Source organism: Bidens hawaiensis, unplaced genomic scaffold (genome assembly GCF_021521415.1).
Source record: "Bidens hawaiensis isolate Kalapana, Puna unplaced genomic scaffold, B.hawaiensis_p1.1 tig00028417_1, whole genome shotgun sequence".
Lineage (NCBI taxonomy): Eukaryota > Viridiplantae > Streptophyta > Magnoliopsida > Asterales > Asteraceae > Bidens > Bidens hawaiensis.
The window spans coordinates 202,097-221,783 of NW_027494633.1; the positions used below are offsets into that span (position 1 = coordinate 202,097).

A 19,687-nucleotide genomic window follows, 5' to 3' on the forward strand; every position below is an offset into this window, starting at 1 on the left:
AACATAGTTGAATGTGAAATAATAAACATCATTTACAAGCCTTTTTTTAACGACGACGAATCCTTTAAATTAGCCGTTGGCTAAATTTATTATATCGCAAACATTCGCATTTTGATCCGGGGAAAAATCTCACCTAAGACTAACGCTCGTGAATATTAATCCAAAGGCACGAAAGTGCGATATGATATGATAAAAGTGTAAAAACCGTTTAATTTAAAGATTCAAGTAGTAAATATCGGGCATGTTTGGCAGAAAGCTTTTAGGAGCTTTAAGCTTCAAGCTTTTAAGAAAAAGCCCATACTCAGTTAAAAGCCCTGTTTGGTTTAAGGAGCTTGAAGCTTTTAGGTCAGGAGAAAAAGCTTAAAGCTTAAAACTCATACTAGTAGCGTTTAGAAAGAGCTACAAGCTTTTAGCATTTTAATTTACTTAAATAACCTTTTAAAATAAATACATTTACTATCATTATTTTTAGTTATGCCAATTTTAGTAATTTTATACATTTATTAAAAGTTTCAGCTACTCTGCCAAATATCTAAATATATCTAAAAAACTACAGCTTCCAGCTATATCTAACAGCTAGTTTTGTCAAACATACTCATCATCTACTCGTCTAGTTTCTTATCATTCGTTACATTAGGCAGAGCGTAATGGGCGATTAAAAGGGCGAGAATGGGGCGACAAAGGGGGAGCACACCGCCCCCCTGGGCGATATTTGGGCGAAATGGGGCGGGGGCGAGGAGAATTTGTCGCCCAAGAAGAAGAAAAAGGTATTATTATTATATTAATATGTGTGTGTTATATATACATATATGTATATATTATTATATTAATATTGTAGCCCCTACACCATTACATCACAAAAACAAATTTTCACCCCTTACTGACTAGACGCCACACAGCGCAAAACGCCCCAATTTATAGCCCCTATAATACACATGGCCTTAAACACCTCTTTTGTAAACTTAATAACAGTTAAAATTCTATTATTTCCATCACCAAAACTACGTCGTTTAAAAGCGTAGGCTCCAAATTAATATCCCATTATCCTAAAACCCTCATTTCATTCAGTTTCACCAACGCCGCCGTATCACATACACCGTGCTGTGGTCAACAAATGCATGAGACTTCAATTCAGTCGTAACTTATTAACCTGTACATCAATTCGCCTGAACAATCATCATCTTATAGCCCGTCAGGTTAATCAATCGGCAGTGAGTATGGGCTCTCAATCGGCTGACGTGGAGTGGCCTGCGAACAGAGTTAGGGATTCGTTTATTAAGTTCTTCGAAGAACGGAATCACGTCTATTGGAAGTCCAGTCCCGTTGTTCCAGTCAATGATCCCACGCTTCTCTTTGCTAATGCTGGTTTGTTTGTTAATTAATTGTGTTTGTTTATTTTCGTCTAATCTGATGATATATTTGTATTAGTAGGATTATTATTGTAGTTTAACAATTAGTATTTGGAACTCGGAAACTGGTTCATTTCAATATATGCAGATTATAGCTTTGACTATCACAAGCTCAAGCTCGGCTCGTAAACTGGTTCATTTCAATATATGAGTCGTTTTTTCAAGCTCGGGCTCGGTTTTTTGTTATTAGTTAGTTAATTGATATACGTTTTCAATTATTTTCTTATATTTTGAGGAAAACCTTAAACGAGCCGAAGCTCGGTTGTACAGTTTGGAATTAATACATGGAAGCAGTGTTGTAAAATCGCTACAGGCGGTGGGGTTGGGACTAACGATTAATCTGGATTAGTAAGGATTAATCAGATTGGACTTGATATGTAAATTTTCTTATACACAATATTTGGAGTAGGATTGTATATTATAGTATCTGCTTGTTTTGGTCTAACATGACGATATTTGTGTTAATAGGGTTATTGTAGTTTCAGAATTAGTATTTGGAAATCAGAAACTGATTACATGATTTGAAGATAGGCAGAAGCTTGGGCTTGGTTTTTTGTTATTAATTTATTTATATATGTTTTTAATTATTTTCTTATATTTTGAGGAAAACCTTAAAACGAGCCAAAGCTTGGCTCAAGTTCGGATGTGCAGTTTGGTTCATTTTGACTTACAGGAGCTCGAGCTCGGCTCATGAGTCGTTCTAGCAAGCTCGGGCTTAGCTTGTTTATTATTAATTAATTTATGCATTTTTTTTTAATTATTTTGTTATATTTTGAGAAAAACCTTAAACGAGCATAGGCTTGGCTCGAGCTTGTGTAGTACGTTAAACGAGCCAAAGCTTGGTACAAACTTGGTTGTGCAGTTTGGAATTAATATACAGAAGTCCAAAGAGCTCAATAACTAAACGAGTTTTGTTTGAGACTCGGGCTCAACTCGTTATTTTGAGTAGCTCATGAGTTGTTTGGCTTGTTTGCACCTCCGCATATGCATATATGTTAGCGGTTTCACATATTTAAATTTTGATATTTGTAATTTTAAACTGGAATTCTTCAGTATACATGTTAAGATTAGGATTTAGTAAGCAATACCTCAAAAGTGAAATTGGCATCTTATGCCTTAACAACTGAGTATCTTGTAATTAACTATGTTAAGCTTTAAAGGGAAGTTAACACAAATAGTGAACATTTGATTCTGCTTTATAAAAGGTTTGTTCATGCTAATTGAAAAATGAGAATGAGAATCAGATTCAGATTACTTGTTTTCTTGCCACAACTTATTCTCTAGTTACCCTAATCTGATATTTTTAATCCTTAGTAATTAAAAAAGTGTTTCTTGTAAGTTGATCCTTTATGCCTTTTTTTGAATAATTTGCAGGAATGAATCAGTATAAGCCTATATTCTTGGGCACTGTTGACCCGAACACTTCTTTAAGCAAATTGACCCGTGCCTGCAACACCCAAAAATGTATCCGAGCTGGCGGCAAACATAACGATCTTGATGATGTCGGCAAAGACACTTATCATCACACCTTCTTTGAAATGCTTGGAAATTGGTCATTTGGTGATTATTTCAAAGAAGAAGCCATAGGCTGGGCTTGGGAGCTTCTCACAGTGGTAATGTTATATTCTTTTTCTCATTTTAAGTTCTATCATAAGGTTTTTTCTCATGTTTATTTGTGTTTTTGTGTCGATGTATAGGTTTATAAGCTACCTACTGATAGGATATATGCTACTTATTTTGGTGGTGATGAGAACTTGGGCCTTCCTGCTGATACTGAAGCTAGAGATATATGGCTTAAGTATTTACCATCTGCACGAGTTTTGCCTTTTGGTTGTAAAGTAAGTTTTTCATTAACTATTATTTAGGGGTGTAAACGAGCCAATGTGAGCTTGGTTTTTTTTAAGCTCTATTTCTAAGCTCGAGCTCAGCTTGTATATTATCTGATAATCAATTTATATACCTCTTTAGTTACATTTTGTATATTTTAATATTAATTTTAATTAACATTTATATATATAGTATATATTGTTTAGTTATTGTTATCGTTGTGTTATATATATTTATAATTGTTTTTTAAATATACATTAATATTAGATAAAAAACTATATAAACGGTAGGCTCATTTAGGCTTGCTAGCCAGCTCCAGCTCGATAAGCAAAGCTCGCAATTGGGATTGTTTATTAACAAGTTTATTTTTAGGCTTGAGGTTGAAAAAGCTTGGCTCAATTCGAGCTTTTAGCAAGCCGATCCTGTGTAGCTTATGAGCAGCTTGGCCCATGGCACGCATATTCTTTTATAGAATTTGCAGTTTTGACCCATTTACTTACAGTTGGGCAGACTCAGGTTATGTTTCTTTTTTTCTAATGGGTCGAACCCAAACGCGTAAATTAGAAAAAACAGTTAAAAAGATTTTAGTGCTTACAAACATTTAAATACTTTTCTAGAAAGTTAGATTACTATTGTAATAACTTAATTTTTTGTATATCCTATATTTCACACTCAAATATTAGAAAAGGGACAAAAAGTGTTTCTGGTCAACCTTGTTTGGCCCACTTCAACCTTTACCAAAACTACCAGCTTTGACTTTTCCAACCTGCTCATTTTGCCATATTCAAACACAACATTATTTTAATTTGTTTGATTTTATGGTAGGACAATTTCTGGGAGATGGGTGACACTGGACCTTGTGGGCCCTGTACTGAGATACACTTTGATAGAATTGGCGGTCGTGATGCTGCTGAGTTGGTTAATAATGATGATCCTACATTGATTGAAATATGGAATAATGTGTTTATTCAGGTAATAATAAAGCTCTTATATTTGTTTTCATGTGTAAACATGCATATTTTGTATGCGTACGTTTATCAATCTTCACTTCACAGTTTAACAGGGAAGCTGATGGTTCCTTAAAACCTCTGCCTGCCAAACACGTGGATACTGGAATGGGTTTTGAAAGATTGACTTCAATTCTTCAGAACAAATTAAGTAACTACGATACAGATGTTTTTATACCTATTTTTGATGCTATTCAACAGGTAATTATGTAATATAAATATCATATAACTTGTAAGCACTTCTCTAGTTTACATGTATTAAATGCAATATTCTTTTATTTGTTTGCCACATAGGCAACTGGTGCTAGACCATATTCAGGCAAAGTGGGCCCAGATGACGTGGATGGAATTGACATGGCGTACCGAGTTGTTGCTGACCACATCAGAACTCTTTCATTTGCGATTGCAGATGGTTCTCAACCAGGTTGACACAAAAATCTACCATTTTACTATTTTAATTTAATCATTTTAAAAACCTATTTTTTAGTATATATATCCTTGTTTTACAGGAAATGAAGGGCGTGAGTATGTTTTGAGGCGCATTCTTCGTCGTGCCGTACGTTATGGAACAGAAGTATTGAAAGCACAACAAGGATTTTTTAATGGGTATATTTCACATTAATGGTATATTGTAATATTTGTAATTTCTTATAATCTTTTTTGTCATGATGGATTTAGATTGGTGAAAGTTGTGGTGGATGTAATGGGCCATGTTTTTCCTGAGCTAAAAGAACGAGAGGCACACATTAGAGAGATTATAGCTGAAGAGGAAGCAAGTTTTGGAAGAACTTTACTTCATGTAAGCCTTATATCAAACTGAAGAAAATGAAAAAGTTGTGATTAAATTGACTTCAATAGTTGTTTGCATATGATGTTATAGGGAATTGAGAAGTTTAAGAAGACAGCTCAAGATGTTAAGGGAGAGACATTCAGTGGACAGGTAAGGTCTTAGTCAATTACTTATGGGAATAAATCCAGGTTTTTCGTTTATTATATTTTCGTCTTTTTAAAATTTTAACAAATCTCATGTGTGCAGGATGCCTTTGTTCTATGGGATACTTATGGATTCCCATTGGATCTGACTCAGGTGTGTCGAGGGTTCTTTTGAGTTAAATTTTTAATGCAAATTTTTGTGTATTATAAACGTTTTGTTATCTTATTTCAGTTGATGGCAGAAGAAAGAGGGTTGGTAGTTGATGTTAAGGGTTTTGATAATGCTATGACTGAAGCTAGAGAAAGATCAAGAAACGCTCAGAACAAGGTTTTCATTAATCTGCTTTATTATATCTTTTTTGTGGCCATATAATATGACTAATGTAATATTATTACAGCAAGCTGCTGTTACAATTGTCATGGATGCGGATGCCACCTCAGCATTGCATAAGAGAGGGGTGGCAACAACAGATGACAGTTTCAAGTTTATATGGGATAAGGTATGTAGACAAGCCTGTTCCGTTTACTTGTATTTTATTTACCAGTCAGCGCAGCACCAATGTTTACACTTTGAGCAATTTCAGGACCACAAAAGTGTGATAAAAGCCATCTACACAGGCTCTGAGTATGTGGACCGTGCTGATGCTGGTGATGATGTTGGCATAATTCTTGAAAGCACCAGTTTTTATGCTGAACAAGGTGGTCAGGTTAGTGCTGGTTAATATGATACAAAATCATTGCACCATTTGAGCTTTAAAGTTTAACATGGTTCTTGATTTTTAGATATTTGATACTGGACTAATTGGAGGCAAATCTGGATCTTTTGAAGTCTCTAATGTTCAAATTTATGGTGGTTTTGTGCTTCATCTTGGTAAAATTAGTGGCAAGTCGGCTCAGTTCCATGTGGGTGATGAAGTGATTTGTCAGGTAAGCTGCTGAGTATGATTTTAAATTACTTTTGTTGACCAGTCGCTTGACCCGTCAATATTCGTGAATCTTGTTTAGGTGGACTATGAAAGGCGTAGAGAAATTGCTCCTAATCATACGTGTACACACATGTTAAATTTTGCTCTTCGGGTAATCCAAAACTGGCACTTTTATAATCTTTACTGTCAAATTAACTGATCGCTTTAAAATTTCTAACAATATAATATCTTTGCAGGAAGTACTCGGGACTCATGTTGACCAAAAAGGATCCATTGTTCTTCCAGAAAAACTAAGGTTTGACTTCTCACACGGGAAGCCTGTTAAGCCCGAAGACCTTCGAAAAATCGAATCAATTGTGAATGAACAAATTGAAGCTGAGCTGGAGGTTTCTGCAAAGGAGGCAAGCCTTGCTGATGCAAAACGAGTGAACGGTTTGCGTGCTGTTTTTGGTGAAGTAAGAGTTTGAAATAAATGCTGATTTGACTTTTATTTATGCAAATTACAAGAATCTTAAAAGTTTTTTTTTGAGAACAGGTGTATCCGGATCCAGTTAGGATTGTTGCTATTGGTCGAAAAGTGGACGAGTTATTGGCTGATCCTGAAAATAAAGAATGGTCGTCCATATCTGCTGAACTCTGTGGCGGTACAAACATTTTTAAAAATTTGTTATTGTTTATAATTTTTTTAATCTGTTTAATTAAATCTTGTGAGTAAAACTAGGGACTCATATTTCAAATACACGCGAAGCGAAGGCGTTTTCTCTTTTGTCTGAGGAAGGAATTGCTAAGGGGATTAGAAGAGTTACTGCTGTAACAACTAAATATGCTTTTGATGCTATTGACGCGGCGGCTAAGCTTCAGGAGGAAGTTGACATGGCATCTAAGCTGGAAGGAAGCCTCCTTGAACAGGTTGGCATATATACTTTTTTGGCCTATTTACATATATTTTTGAGATATTTACATTTCTTGAAATGTTTTTCCAGAAAGTGACATTTTTAAATGGTAAAGTGGAGACTTCCTCGATTCCTGCAGCAAAGAAGGCAGATCTAAAGGCAAAAATCTCCAATCTTCAGGTAAGATAATAATATTCTTTATAATATGTGTTCTTTCACAGTTTCCCACTCTACATTATGTTCTCTTTACAAAACATAGAATCAAGTAATAAAGGCAAAAAAGAAGACTGCTGAAGAGAACATACGAAAAGCTGTTGAAGCGGCTACCAAGGCGGCGGAAGTTGCATTATCCGAGGGGAAAGCTTTCTGCATTTCACATGTTGGTGTGGGGTCGGATACTGCTGCTATTCGTGAAGCGGTTGTTAAAGTCATGGAACAGAAGGTGGTTAAAAATTTGTATTTTACCTGTGTTGTTTTTGAAATGTTCATTTTGTTAACATGTTGTGGTTTCTTGGCAGGGAATGGCAGTGATGGTTTTTAGCACGGACGAACAATCAAAGAAGGCTTTAGTTTGTGCGGGTGTGCCAGAAAAGAGCGACAAAAGCAACCAACTGAAGGTTTTAGAGTGGCTGAAGGCGGCATTGAAGCCACTAGAAGGCAAAGGTGGTGGCGGGAAAGGCGGTCTTGCACAAGGACAGGTAAATGGACAGGCAGTGGGCTGGGTAATATCAGTTTGGGTCAGAATGTTTATAGCCTTACTCATTATGTCTTTTTTTTTCAGGGGCCGGATATCGAACATGTGGACGAGGCAATAGACGTTGCCAAGTCGTTTGCTTCTCTCAAACTGGGCTGAAAGACAAGATTTGCTGTGTTTAGCACAAACATATGCACGTGTTGTCTAGCAGTAGTACCCGCGATGAGCATACACACACTATGACATACTATGGTTTGGTTTGGGTTATGACACGCTTAGGGCGTTGACAAGTACACTGTTATTTGATGTGTTTACTGGCGACTGTTTTCTATTTGTTTAAAACGTTTAGATTGTTTTGTATGGTTGTTCAATTCTCCATACAAGTACACCGTTATTTGGCTTAAAAATATACTTATTTTCGTGCATGTTAGTCTCTTCGCATAGCTGCCACTGCCAAGTGGGTTACCGATCGTTTTATGGTTATAGGTATATGCAACCATAATACACTTTTAGTTTCCTATTTCAGTTTCGATAGGTAAACTGTGAGCATTTTCCAGATGTTACTTTTGAAACAATAATGTCACCGTCACCGAGAATTTTACAAGTTCGTTTGTGGCGTCAATACTTGAATTTCACAAAGCATTGATTGATAGTTGATGTTTATAATAGCGGCTCAAGGATATCATACAACACGTTCGAGTGGTTGTCAGCGTGTTCTTTTGGATGTCACTAGAGTGAACTTATTTGAATCACTTATCATTGTTAAGGTTTTAGATGCTAGTGGAAATATGCAAGCTTCGAATTGCTTTTAAGTTGAAGTAGAGGTGCACAAAATCGGGTATTGTTAAAAACCGGAACCGGTTCGTAACCGGTTTTTTTCACACCGGGTAGAAAATGGGACTGGTTTCTGTCAGGAATCGGGTCGGTTCCAGACCCGAACCGATGGCCTGAAATGTCAACTTTTAGGAACCAGGACCGGGTATTACGTAAAACCGGTTCCGCCGGTTTTTTTTGAAATTCAAATAATAGAGCCATTAGGAACCGGTTCCAACGGCTATATAGCCGTTTTTTACCGCTGGAACCGGGTTTTTTACTATATAAAGCTTACCAACATACTATAAATAGCAATGTGTTGTGTGTTGTTAGTTAAACCACTTTCAAAACTATAAAACACACTCTAAATCACAATTAAGGTTAAACCGACAAGAAATGGCAACTAATGACGACGTTGTTATAGTGATCGAAACAACACGATGCCCCGATGTTTGGGTTCATTATGATTTGTGTCATGACCGACGCACAAGAGATGGCTCGGTGCAAGTATTGCTCGAAGTTTCTTAAAGCGGGGTCAAACTCGACCTTACGAAAGCATACGAATAAGTATTGTCGTGAGAAAAGAAGTTTGGATGCCAAGAAAGCAGAAGTGGGAGAGTCGTCCGGCTCTACAACTCAAGCATCTACCGCCGGTGACAACGCTTAATCGTTGTAGAACGCCGGATTAAAACGACGGACGTCTTAAAAAAAACCGCCGGAACCGGTTATTTCGGGTAGGAACCGGACCGGGTACAATTTGGAACCGGTAGGAACCGATTGGAAATATAATAAGTGGAACCGGGTATGGATTTCGGGTATAAAAAATACCCAAACCGGGTATTAGGTCAATCGAGTACGAACTGGAACCAGTTCCGGTTCAGTTCCACCGATTCGGTTCCGGAACCGGTTTTTTTTGCACGTCTAAGTTGAAGTCAAAAGTCATACAATTAACACAAAGTTGTAACAAAATGATCATACAAAATTGTAGCAAAATCTCACATCATAACTAGGGGTACATATATTAAACTTATATTGTGTTGGAACTTTTGATGTATTTGTAACCAATTTTGGCCTATAATGAATTCAAAGTATTTCTATTTCGTGGGAAATGCAGATACCCGTGATTAGGGGTGTCCAAAATACCCGAACCCGGTTAACCCGACCCAACCTAAACCCGAATAAGCTAATTAGGGTCGGGTTAAAAAAGGTCAAAAAGTATTGATCGGGTTATTCGGGTTGACCCGAATAACCTGAACTGTTAATAGGGTCGGGTTTCGGGTTTATTTTTCAAAAATAAGCGGGTTTCGGGTTAACCCGAATAACTCGATTAGTGATTATACTTTACTTCAAATACAATAATGAAAATGTAAAATAAGCCCTAAAAAGTCAATACTGAAAGTTTTATAGAGGAGTTAATTATTCTTCTGCTTGTTCATCAAACCGTTAGACTGGAAAAACTTTTAAAATAAACGAACGAACATGAACAAACGTTTCACTCATTCATCTATGTTCGTGAACACTCGTTTTTGATCATTCAATTAAATTTATTTACGTTCTTTCATGTTCGTTTACATATTAATAGAAAATTATTAAATATTATATGCATTTAGAAATTATATCACCGTAATATGTTTATATTTGTGTTCTTTTAAATGCGTTCATTTATGTTCGTTTATATATGTTTGTGTTCGTAAATGCATGTACATGTTCCTTAAAGTTCATTTATCTTTGTTTAATTGTGTTTATTTATGTTAGTGAACTGTTCGTTTAGATTTTAAATGAACGATTATAAAAAAACGCGAACATGTTCATTTTGTTAACGAACGAACACGAGCACAAATATCTGTTCGATCAAGTGTTCGTGATCGTACTCGTTCGGTTCGTTTACAGGCCTATATGTAATTATAAGATAATTACTTGTGAAAGAAATTGAAAATTGAGTGGAATGAGAAATTTTGCAACCCACGAGTTGCAAGCATAAAAATCAACTTCAAATTATAAAGTAACATGGTCAACCCGATTAACCTGACTAACCCGACCCGAATAACCCGAAACCCGACTAACCCGAACCATAATAGGGTCGGGTTTCGGGTTAGATATTTTTTTAGAAAAACCCAACTAACCCGACCCGATTAACCCAAAACCCGATCGGGTTGACCCGATGAACACCCCTACCCGTGATACTTAATTTATCAACCTTACGTAAGCATCTTTTAATTTTTTCTAGTTCTGAGGTCATGCGACTACCTTAACCATAATTGATTAATCAAATAACCTTAACCATAACTATAACTGTCGGTTAGTCTCGATTATCGGTTAATTTTGTTCGGTTAACGGTTAAGATTCGCTCACCCTCACAATAGACATTTAAGGGACTACTTGTCAAGACCGACACCAACACCAGACCAAACCAAACCAAGTTCGAAGGCCTCAAGCCGTTTCTCTTAGAGGTGCGCTAACCGGTTTAACACTCAAAACTAGTTTGGGTTGAAACCGATTCGGTGTCAACAAAAGTCAAAACCGGTTTATGATCCTGACGGTGTGATTCCCAAATCATGACTGATTTCGAAGCATCTTCATTCTCATTAGGTCTTGATTGTGACCTATCCGATTCGGAGCCCCAAAGACCTGCTCTGTTATCTGACGATGATGACGCATTTGAAACCCTAATTGTAGACGATTCGGAGCCTGAGTATCCGGATTCACATCCGAACCTGAAGCGCCTTCACCGTAGGCTCATTGCCGCCACGTCATCACAGGCTGAGCTGCATTCTACGGCGGTTATTGATGATGATGAAGAAGATATTAACATGTTCTCTTCACAGGAGGATATGCGTACCGGTAAAGGTAATATTATTTCTTGTAGCAATTGTTTAGGTTTTACACTTTTATGCGTATATAATTAGTTCTGTAAATGAACCGAATCGAAATTAACGGAATGAAATTTTATGTTCGTGCTCATTTACTAAGGAAATGAACTTGTTCGTGAATGAACACAAACAATGTTTTATTTGATTTGGTTAGCTGAGAATGGTCAAAGTCAACGGCTCGGTCTGGCTAAGAAGTTTGTGTAGGTTTCCTTTTATTATCCATATTTATAATTTCGCATGTTAATTTACATATAATTAATCACATAATACTCCTGTATATTTTTGTTTTATAGTTGGTAATTTCATATGTTAATTTTGCATAAATCTAAATTATAAGATTAGAGAAGTCATAAAAAAAAATTATTGAAAACCTTTAATGAAAAAACATACGCAAACAAACAAACATTAACGAATGTAAATGAATAAGTTATCGGACGTTCACGAACACAAGTGAACGTGCATGGCCTCTGTTCGTGTTCGTTCATTTAGTTAATCGAACGAAATTTCTTGTTCATGTTCGTCATTTATTAAACAAACAAACATAAACGAATTTTCCTCCGAAAAAATCACAAACAGGTTGCCAAACCTTCATGAACATTTCGCTGAACGTTCCGTTGGTTTACAGCCCTATATATATTGGGGAATTCGTGGAGAAGTAGAATTAAAGTTAAGGATTTTTAGAGAGAATTGAATACCTTAGGGCTTAGACTTAACTTATTTAGGTCACATACCATAATGGTATTTCCCTTACATATATTATTATTATTATATTATTATTAGCTTTTATATAGCTGTTAAACTGTGATCTTATTATTAATAATATTATAATTAGTAGTAGTTTTATATAACTGTTAAACTTTGATTTCCTTTATTTTGCTTCATTCACATGTACTTAGAGCCGAGGGTCTCTCTGGAAGCCACCTCTCTATTCCTTTGGATAGAGGTACGGTGTGCCTACATCCCACCCTCCCCAGACCCTACTTATAGCTTTGCTGTCGGTGGGATTTTACTGGGCATGATTGATTGATTGATTGATATAAAATCATCATAATCTTGAACGCACAAGTGAATTGATGCTTCTGACATTAATTAGGTTGAATTTACATTGCATCAATCTTCTAATGCATACATTTATATTATTGATAGCAGATCAACATTGTACCCATTCAAACTTCTCACCAAATAGATTAGAGGCTTTCACCAATCAACATGTAAAGATAAAGCAAATTGTATCAAATGCATTGGAAGATCTTCCCAGTTCTTATCGTTATTTCTTTCACGATGATCCAAGGATACAAGAACTCGTTCGAAGCCGCCTATCTAATTATTCCCCTTTGGTTAACATGTTAAATGCTGATCGTGATCAGCGCGATACATCACAGATTGATTACATGTATGCTCAGCTTGACCTTTTTTTTAATTATTGGGTGACGGCTTTTGTGACACGAGTGTCTTGGTTTTAGGGGACAATTTAAGTTTGGTGAAGCTCAAAACAAGCTGCTAGAACTACTATAGACAAGAAAAGTTCAACTAGCAGGAAAAATTCAAGAAAATTAGAAACCGAAGAGATGTTACAAGGTTGGGTGAATCCAAAGGCTTGTGTTGATAAAGCGACAACAAAAGGAGCTGTGAAAAGAAAGGGTCATAAAGCCCGCCAAACTTCTGGTCATTGGTTAACAGGCCCAGAAGGAAAGAAAGTAAGTTTTGTTGATCTTAATAGACCGTTTTTTGTTTTATGCTACACCCGTATCAACTCCCAATGAATCAAAACAAACACAAACAAAACGCTTATGGAATAAGCTCTCCACTTTTATTTATCCAGAAAATTACACAAAACTAGCTTAATGTTCATAACCATAATCACAAGCTCGATTAGGTTATATAGCCACCATAGCTCGGTTACAGTCGGGAAAGGATTTAAACTTTTATTTGGTAACTAAATACAGTTCATAATTATCTAGCTATCATAAATAAAATATAACTCTTTTGATTTATCCCTAATTGTTTGGCTAGTTAATTAATTGAGACCAATATTCATATGCTCGGAACCGGCCCACCTTCCTGTCCCATGAGGTCGAGTTCGGAATTAACCCTCTCCGGCTAACATTTACCCCCCTAATTTCTGACTCGAAATCAGGAGGTCTTCAGCACCAAGTAATTCTCACGTTTCACCAAACTTGATTCTCGTGAGTGGCTTGGTTGAAGTATACGCACGTTGTTCATCCCACAAATGCACTCGATCAAAACTTGCCACGTGATTCGCCTGCATCTTTATGCCCTCGCTGTAACCCATTATCTCCTGTTTACCAATTCGCTTGTACTTCAACCCCATAGCTACTGTTCCAGTTATGTATCTCAGAATATGTTTGGTTGTTATCACATGAGACTCTTTTGAAGATTCCGTATATCTGCTTCACGGCTTGAAATGCCAACTTAATAAGATAAGTTGTGTCTCGTATGCAACATATAACAAAGACAATCAGCAAGTCATCTATACCCCGTAGCATCCCATTGTAACACCTTTTGCTTGTGAATAGCATGGTGGTTTTATCCTCAATTCGCTTCGGTCTATATCGTCTTGAACTACAAAACGTTGAACTTTATTGGAATAGCTTTCGGTCTTGACGAGCGATGAAGCAGGGTCTGCCGGTCTTGGTTTAAAAAAGCATTAGGTGAGGCGAGGCGTTTTGGTTCAAAAAGCCGAAGCGCGAAGCGAGAGCTTCACGTATGAGGAGCGCTCAATTTAAAAAATACTAAAAATTAATTATTCATGACATATTCTACTTGTTAATAAGTCAAAAACATATGTGTAAAACTAAATATGAATACTTAATACGTAGTCTAAACATTATAAAAACATACTTAAAAGTTGCAAAACACTTACATTTTTAGAAAATGAGCCGATTAAAAATAAAAAATGTATAATAAAGGAAAGTATAAATGTATAGTAAAAAGTAATACGAAGAAAAATACCTGAGTCATAAACAGATGTGTAATATTTAGGAAAGTTTGAACCGGTTAAAACTGTATGTAGCTTTAAGAAAATGTATGTTTACTCTGATAACATGTATGTAGCTTTATGAGCTGGGGGTCTCTCTGGAAGCAGCCTCTCTATTCTCACGAATAGAGGAAAGACTTGCCTACATCCCACCCTCCCCTGACCCTACCGATAGCGTGCTATGCGGTGGGATATACAGGGCTTGATTGATGGATTGAACCGGTTAAAAAGATGAGAGTAATAACTGAGGAGAAGATAAACTTGAAGATAGACTTTGAATATGAAAATTAAAGAGTGGTTTGAATTGAAGATGGAGTGATAAATATATATAATACGGTTGGGTAGTGTTTTAAGGATGGGCCCCAACGTTAATATTTTAAGCAGAGAAGCAGTTACATTTTCAGTCTAATTTAGATTGCATCACATAAAGCACCACCCCACGCCTCACCCGCTGATGCGCTCCGCCTCATGTTTTTTCTCGCCTTACGTAAAATAAGGCGTTTTCCAAAACGCCTTGAGCGCCTCACGCCTGAGGCGCGCCTTTTTAAACCAAGCTGCCCGTGTAACAAGCCTGCTTCTGGGGAGGGGGTAACCGTTCCTGTAATTGGCCCCACTGAACCTTTTACTGAGGAATAACCGCAGCTGCTGAAGAGACTGTAACACCCCCGGCTGCCGCTGCAGATGGCTGCGGTTCAGGTGCTGACCCTGCTGTGTTGTTCAGAGTGGTTCCCGTAGCTTGTCATGCTGATTCAAGTTCAGTTCAGCCTCAGTGTAAAACTGCACAATAAAATTTCCGAACTCAAGGATCTTTCGATCCCATGCCCACCTCTGATTTTCCAGACAAATAACAGTTCTTTGTAGACAAATTTTCCTTTGAACCTGATCATTTATACGAAACGCCTTAAAGCCCTGTTTAGAACCGAAAGAAACCATTCGTTTTCCCCCTGTCACGAAACGCCTCCATCTGCCATTGAACCCGATAACTCCCCTACTGTATGTAAGTGGTGTGCTAGAAATCTGATCCAGTCCTTCAGAGCAGGTAAAACTTGATTAGCCCTCAACAACTCTCGGAACCAACCACCAGTTTCAATTCAATAACAAACTTCGGCTAATAACTGATGCCTTCTGATTCGATTTTGAGTATTGAACTAGCTTTTCAAAGTCAGAATCGAAATCACACAGAAAGGCTGATATGATCCCATCACCCAAGAAGGGTCAGGTTGACCCATCTGAGTGTTAACTACTTAACTTGTCTCGGTTCAGTTATTTGTTGGACTCGGTCAAAGTTACTATGAGTCAAAGTAAAGGGTTGAATTGGGGTATCAACGTCAAGGGTTAAGTTAGATGAGTCAAGGTCAAGAGGCAGATTAAGTGGAGAAACTCTGACATACTAGTGTAAATGGAGCTAGGTCTCTTTTATTGAAGATTGGCTAAGTTATTTAAATTAGTCTAGTTCTGTTGTAACCTGGAGACTAACCCTTCTCGAATCGGGTCTTTTATTTGAGTAATCGAATCATTTGCTTGAATCCAATTTCTAGATTCTATCATTTGATTCCATTGTCGGGATACAATAACACTTTCCACCTAGAGTACCACCGAAGACGGCGATTTCTATACTGATTTCATCGTTGCTCAATTGGCAGCCATTGCCTTGCACCTTGAAGCTATAGAATCTCTTTTTAAGGTTGAAATAGCGACCCTGAAAGCATACACCCTTTAACAGCATGAGAAATCTAGTAACGGTTCGGGAAAAATTGTTTGTTCTTCTCCCTTGGCCAAATCAGACCCGATTCTAGCAGTTTTCCACACCATGACCCACGATTGTTACAATCGGAAAAACAAGAGATTTTTGCATTTATGATAAGGAAAAGCAAAGCTGGTACCTTCTGGGGGAGTGTTTTCATTGCGAGAAGTATAGCGCGGGATACCATTGTAAAAGGGTTACTATTAAAGCACTTGAAGCCGCTGTTGAGGAAGATCAGATTGTTAGAAAAGGCCATGAAACTGTCAACAACCATGAAGACATTGTCGAAATCAACCTGCATGCACTCTTCGGTGAACCAAACACAAACACAATGAAGGTTTTTCTCCACTATATCCGCGTCTCGACTTGATTCCCCTAATTCAGCCCTTCACTTTGACACCCTTAATTCAGCCCTTAACTTCAACTCCTTGTGACTTTGACTGGCTCCAACAAGTAACTGAACCGAAAACGGTTGGACTCAGATGGGTCCCCCGACCCTTCTTGTGTAATAGGGTCGTATCAAACGCTTGCCAAAACCCTGTTCTCGAATACCCAGTGTTCCTGCATAAATACCCCGATCAGAAAACCTTGTTTTTGAATCTCCGACGACCAGACTGCCGCCGTTGATTAGGTTGCTACCTTCGATATTCCCGTAGCCACTGATCACTTGAATACCGATCGAGAGTTTGAACTTGGCTCTGATCCCAATCAATCAAATCAAACACGAACAAAACCTTTTTGGAGTTTGAACTTGCCTTTTTATTTTATTAATTCAGAAAATTACTCAAAACTAGAACAATATTCATAATCATAATCACAAGCTTGATTAGGTTATATAGCCACCATAGCTCGGTTACAATTGGGAAAGGATTCAAACTCCTATTTGGTAACTAAATACAGTTTGTAATGATCTAACTATCATAAATCAAATATAGCTCTTTTAATTATCCCTAATTGTTTGGCTAGTTAATTAAATGAGACCAACATCCATATGCTAGGAATCGGCCCACCTTCCTGACCCCATGAGCTCGAGTCTGGAATTTACCCTCAACGGCCAACCCTATATGGTTTATTGTTTATATAAGTTGAACTTATTTTTTGTTACTTTCAGGTCTATGTTGGTAAAAGCGGCCGGGAGTTGACTGGTCGAGTTGCATACATGCAGTACAAAAAGGTATGTTTTCCATCTGTTTTAAGTTTGTAAAGTATAAACTTTATGACAAATGATTCTTCAAAAAATTTAAGTTGATGCAATGTATGTTTGGGTTTGAACTTTTGGCAGGAGAGTGGATTAGGGTTTAAAAAGGTAAAGAGGAAATCTGGTACCAAGAAGAAGAAATGAATGATGATGGTATGTGATATGATTCAAATGGTTTAAAATTAGTAAATTTATTGTAATACATATTTAGATTATTATTTTAGCAATATAGCAAGTAAGCATTTGCTATTAAAATTAGTCTGCTTCAAATAATGTTCCTTTTAGTTAGTCTAAAATGATGAACCAGCTTCACATAGTCATGTGGTCCATTTCTAGCCACCAACTCAAAACGTGGCGCGGTACTAAGTAGTTCCTTTTAGGCTTTAGCCACTGACCTTTATACATATCACGGACCGATACAATGGTTGACAGTTGACACAGTGTAATCCAAATCCATGTAGCCATGTTGTTTGCCGTGAAAAATCCATATTGATGTAAAAGGGCACCTATGTAAAGCAGCACCGCATAGTCCTGTAGGTTACGTGAAAACTTTCACCTTTTAAGACGGTTTTAAGACGGCATGAACATGTATACATATGCGTCAAACACACAAGCACACCACTGAGTCCCTTCTGTGAAGATCATAGTCCTATGTCCACTATTCTAGTATATCTTAATCTTAGCATACAATATCTAGCCAATAATCCTATATCACTAGAATTCACATGTCATTCATGCCATAGATAATACACCCATTAAGCCTAGGCATAAAGTCTACAGTTGCTTGCTTTCAAATAGGGTAAACAAATTAAACACATTTATTAATATCCAACTTGCCTTATTCTTATAGTGGGCAATATTAATATTAGTCTACACATCGTTTTGAAAAGTTTTATGTACCCGCCTCGGTCATCCTCAAATGATTGTTCCTAACTCGACGACGGTTAAATTCCTAATGGTCAATCCAAATTCAATTAGTGTGGTTCTTTAGGCACAATTTGAAATTCACACACCGACAGATTCTAACATGATCACGGCTGATTAAATCCCGACAGATTCTAACATGATCACGGCTGATTAAATCCCATATTCTGATCACTAAAGTCATTTTGTATTCATACTCTACTAAACCTTTGCATCATAGGTATCAACAGTTAAATAACTAGTGGATTTAAGCTTCATTTGCTCATTTTGAAACTAAACTCGTTTGTTTCAAAATTCTCCAAAGGAGTTTGATAAACCTCCATATTAATTTCTTGCTTGAAAACACCAACCCGGGAATGGACCGGAGGGAACCGCAGCATGGGGGATGTCCGCGTCTCGTCGCAAGGCTCATTTGTAGTTGTGGGTCATAGGGCGGGCAGCTTTATCTGATCAAGGGCCGGGGCACAAGGGTCCTAGTACTATCCAGGTGCGAAGAAGCCCGGAGGTGACTGCAATGAGCAGAAATCTCACTCACCGGCCTAAACGACGAGCAAACACTCGAACGTGAGAGCAAGGGATCACCCAACGAATGGACGAGCTCAAAGGGGGGAGGAGAGAGGGGGCAAGAACCATGTTTTCAGAGAAGTGGCGGTCCGAATCTTATCTGAACTGCGACTCATGAAAGTATAACTCACCATTTAAAACCATTATTGGCACTTAGTCAAGATTCACCAAACTTCCATTTTAGGTTTTATTTAATCTAATCATCATTTTACTTTTGCCAAAAAATAACAGTTAATTTATCTTGAAAACAAAGGCTTTATCTCTTATGGGTTTTGAGAATAGTGTTTTCATGATGGATCAAGCTACGTTAAAAGTTGCTTCATGCAAAGTGAGCAAACACTAGGAAGTGTTTCTTAAGAACCAACACGTGAACATACCATTTGCATTTGATATTTTGGCTTTTCTTGCGCCATATGGAGCTATTTAGTCGAGTCCAACGGGTCATGAATAATGTTATGATTCCAATATCCATTAATGTAACTTACAACTTGGTTTTCCTATCCAAACAAGGCGAGCGGCACAACTTCTTGTCTGTTTTTCTTCTATAAACATTTCTCTATTTATCTTTGAATTTGTATCTAAATTAATTCTAATGATAACTATAATCAATTCTTATTCTTGTCAATAGTTGATGATAACATAATTCTTCATAAAGTTAGTCTGTAGATCAAGAGGTAACCATTAAATCTTGGTTTACCTATATAGTCAGATTAAAATAATTGCAACATGTCACAATGAAATGTTTCTAATCTATTAGATGTCTTATTTGTTATTATCTTTCAGAAAGCATGAGTTTGGTTTATAAAACCCATTTAAGTTAATGTTCTTGTCTCCTCATATTGGGTTGTTTTGTGTGTCCATTCAAAACACTAGTATATATTTCTAGA

At 37.1% G+C, this 19,687-nt stretch overlaps 2 protein-coding genes across 2 annotated transcripts; both read left to right on the plus strand.

Moving 5' to 3' along the window:
* Positions 1–1,191: 1,191 nt before the first annotated feature.
* LOC143576936 (alanine--tRNA ligase-like) lies at positions 1,192–8,111 on the plus strand. The gene is made up of 22 exons (XM_077060911.1): positions 1,192–1,365; positions 2,784–3,022; positions 3,107–3,247; positions 4,062–4,208; positions 4,292–4,444; positions 4,538–4,667; positions 4,753–4,849; positions 4,922–5,042; positions 5,124–5,183; positions 5,280–5,330; positions 5,409–5,504; positions 5,575–5,676; positions 5,761–5,883; positions 5,960–6,103; positions 6,182–6,253; positions 6,339–6,557; positions 6,638–6,746; positions 6,824–7,011; positions 7,086–7,175; positions 7,255–7,437; positions 7,514–7,693; positions 7,777–8,111. Exons 1-22 carry the CDS (start codon positions 1,218–1,220, stop codon positions 7,846–7,848), a joined length of 2,865 nt encoding a protein of 954 aa, XP_076917026.1. The 5' UTR covers positions 1,192–1,217; the 3' UTR covers positions 7,849–8,111.
* A 2,922-nt stretch (positions 8,112–11,033) lies between these two features.
* Positions 11,034–17,470, plus strand: LOC143576935 (uncharacterized). Its single transcript, XM_077060910.1, has 5 exons — positions 11,034–11,349; positions 12,522–12,831; positions 12,877–13,069; positions 17,226–17,288; positions 17,397–17,470. The coding sequence occupies exons 1-5, from the start codon at positions 11,058–11,060 to the stop codon at positions 17,454–17,456; spliced, it is 918 nt and encodes a 305-aa protein (XP_076917025.1). The 5' UTR covers positions 11,034–11,057; the 3' UTR covers positions 17,457–17,470.
* Positions 17,471–19,687: the final 2,217 nt, after the last annotated feature.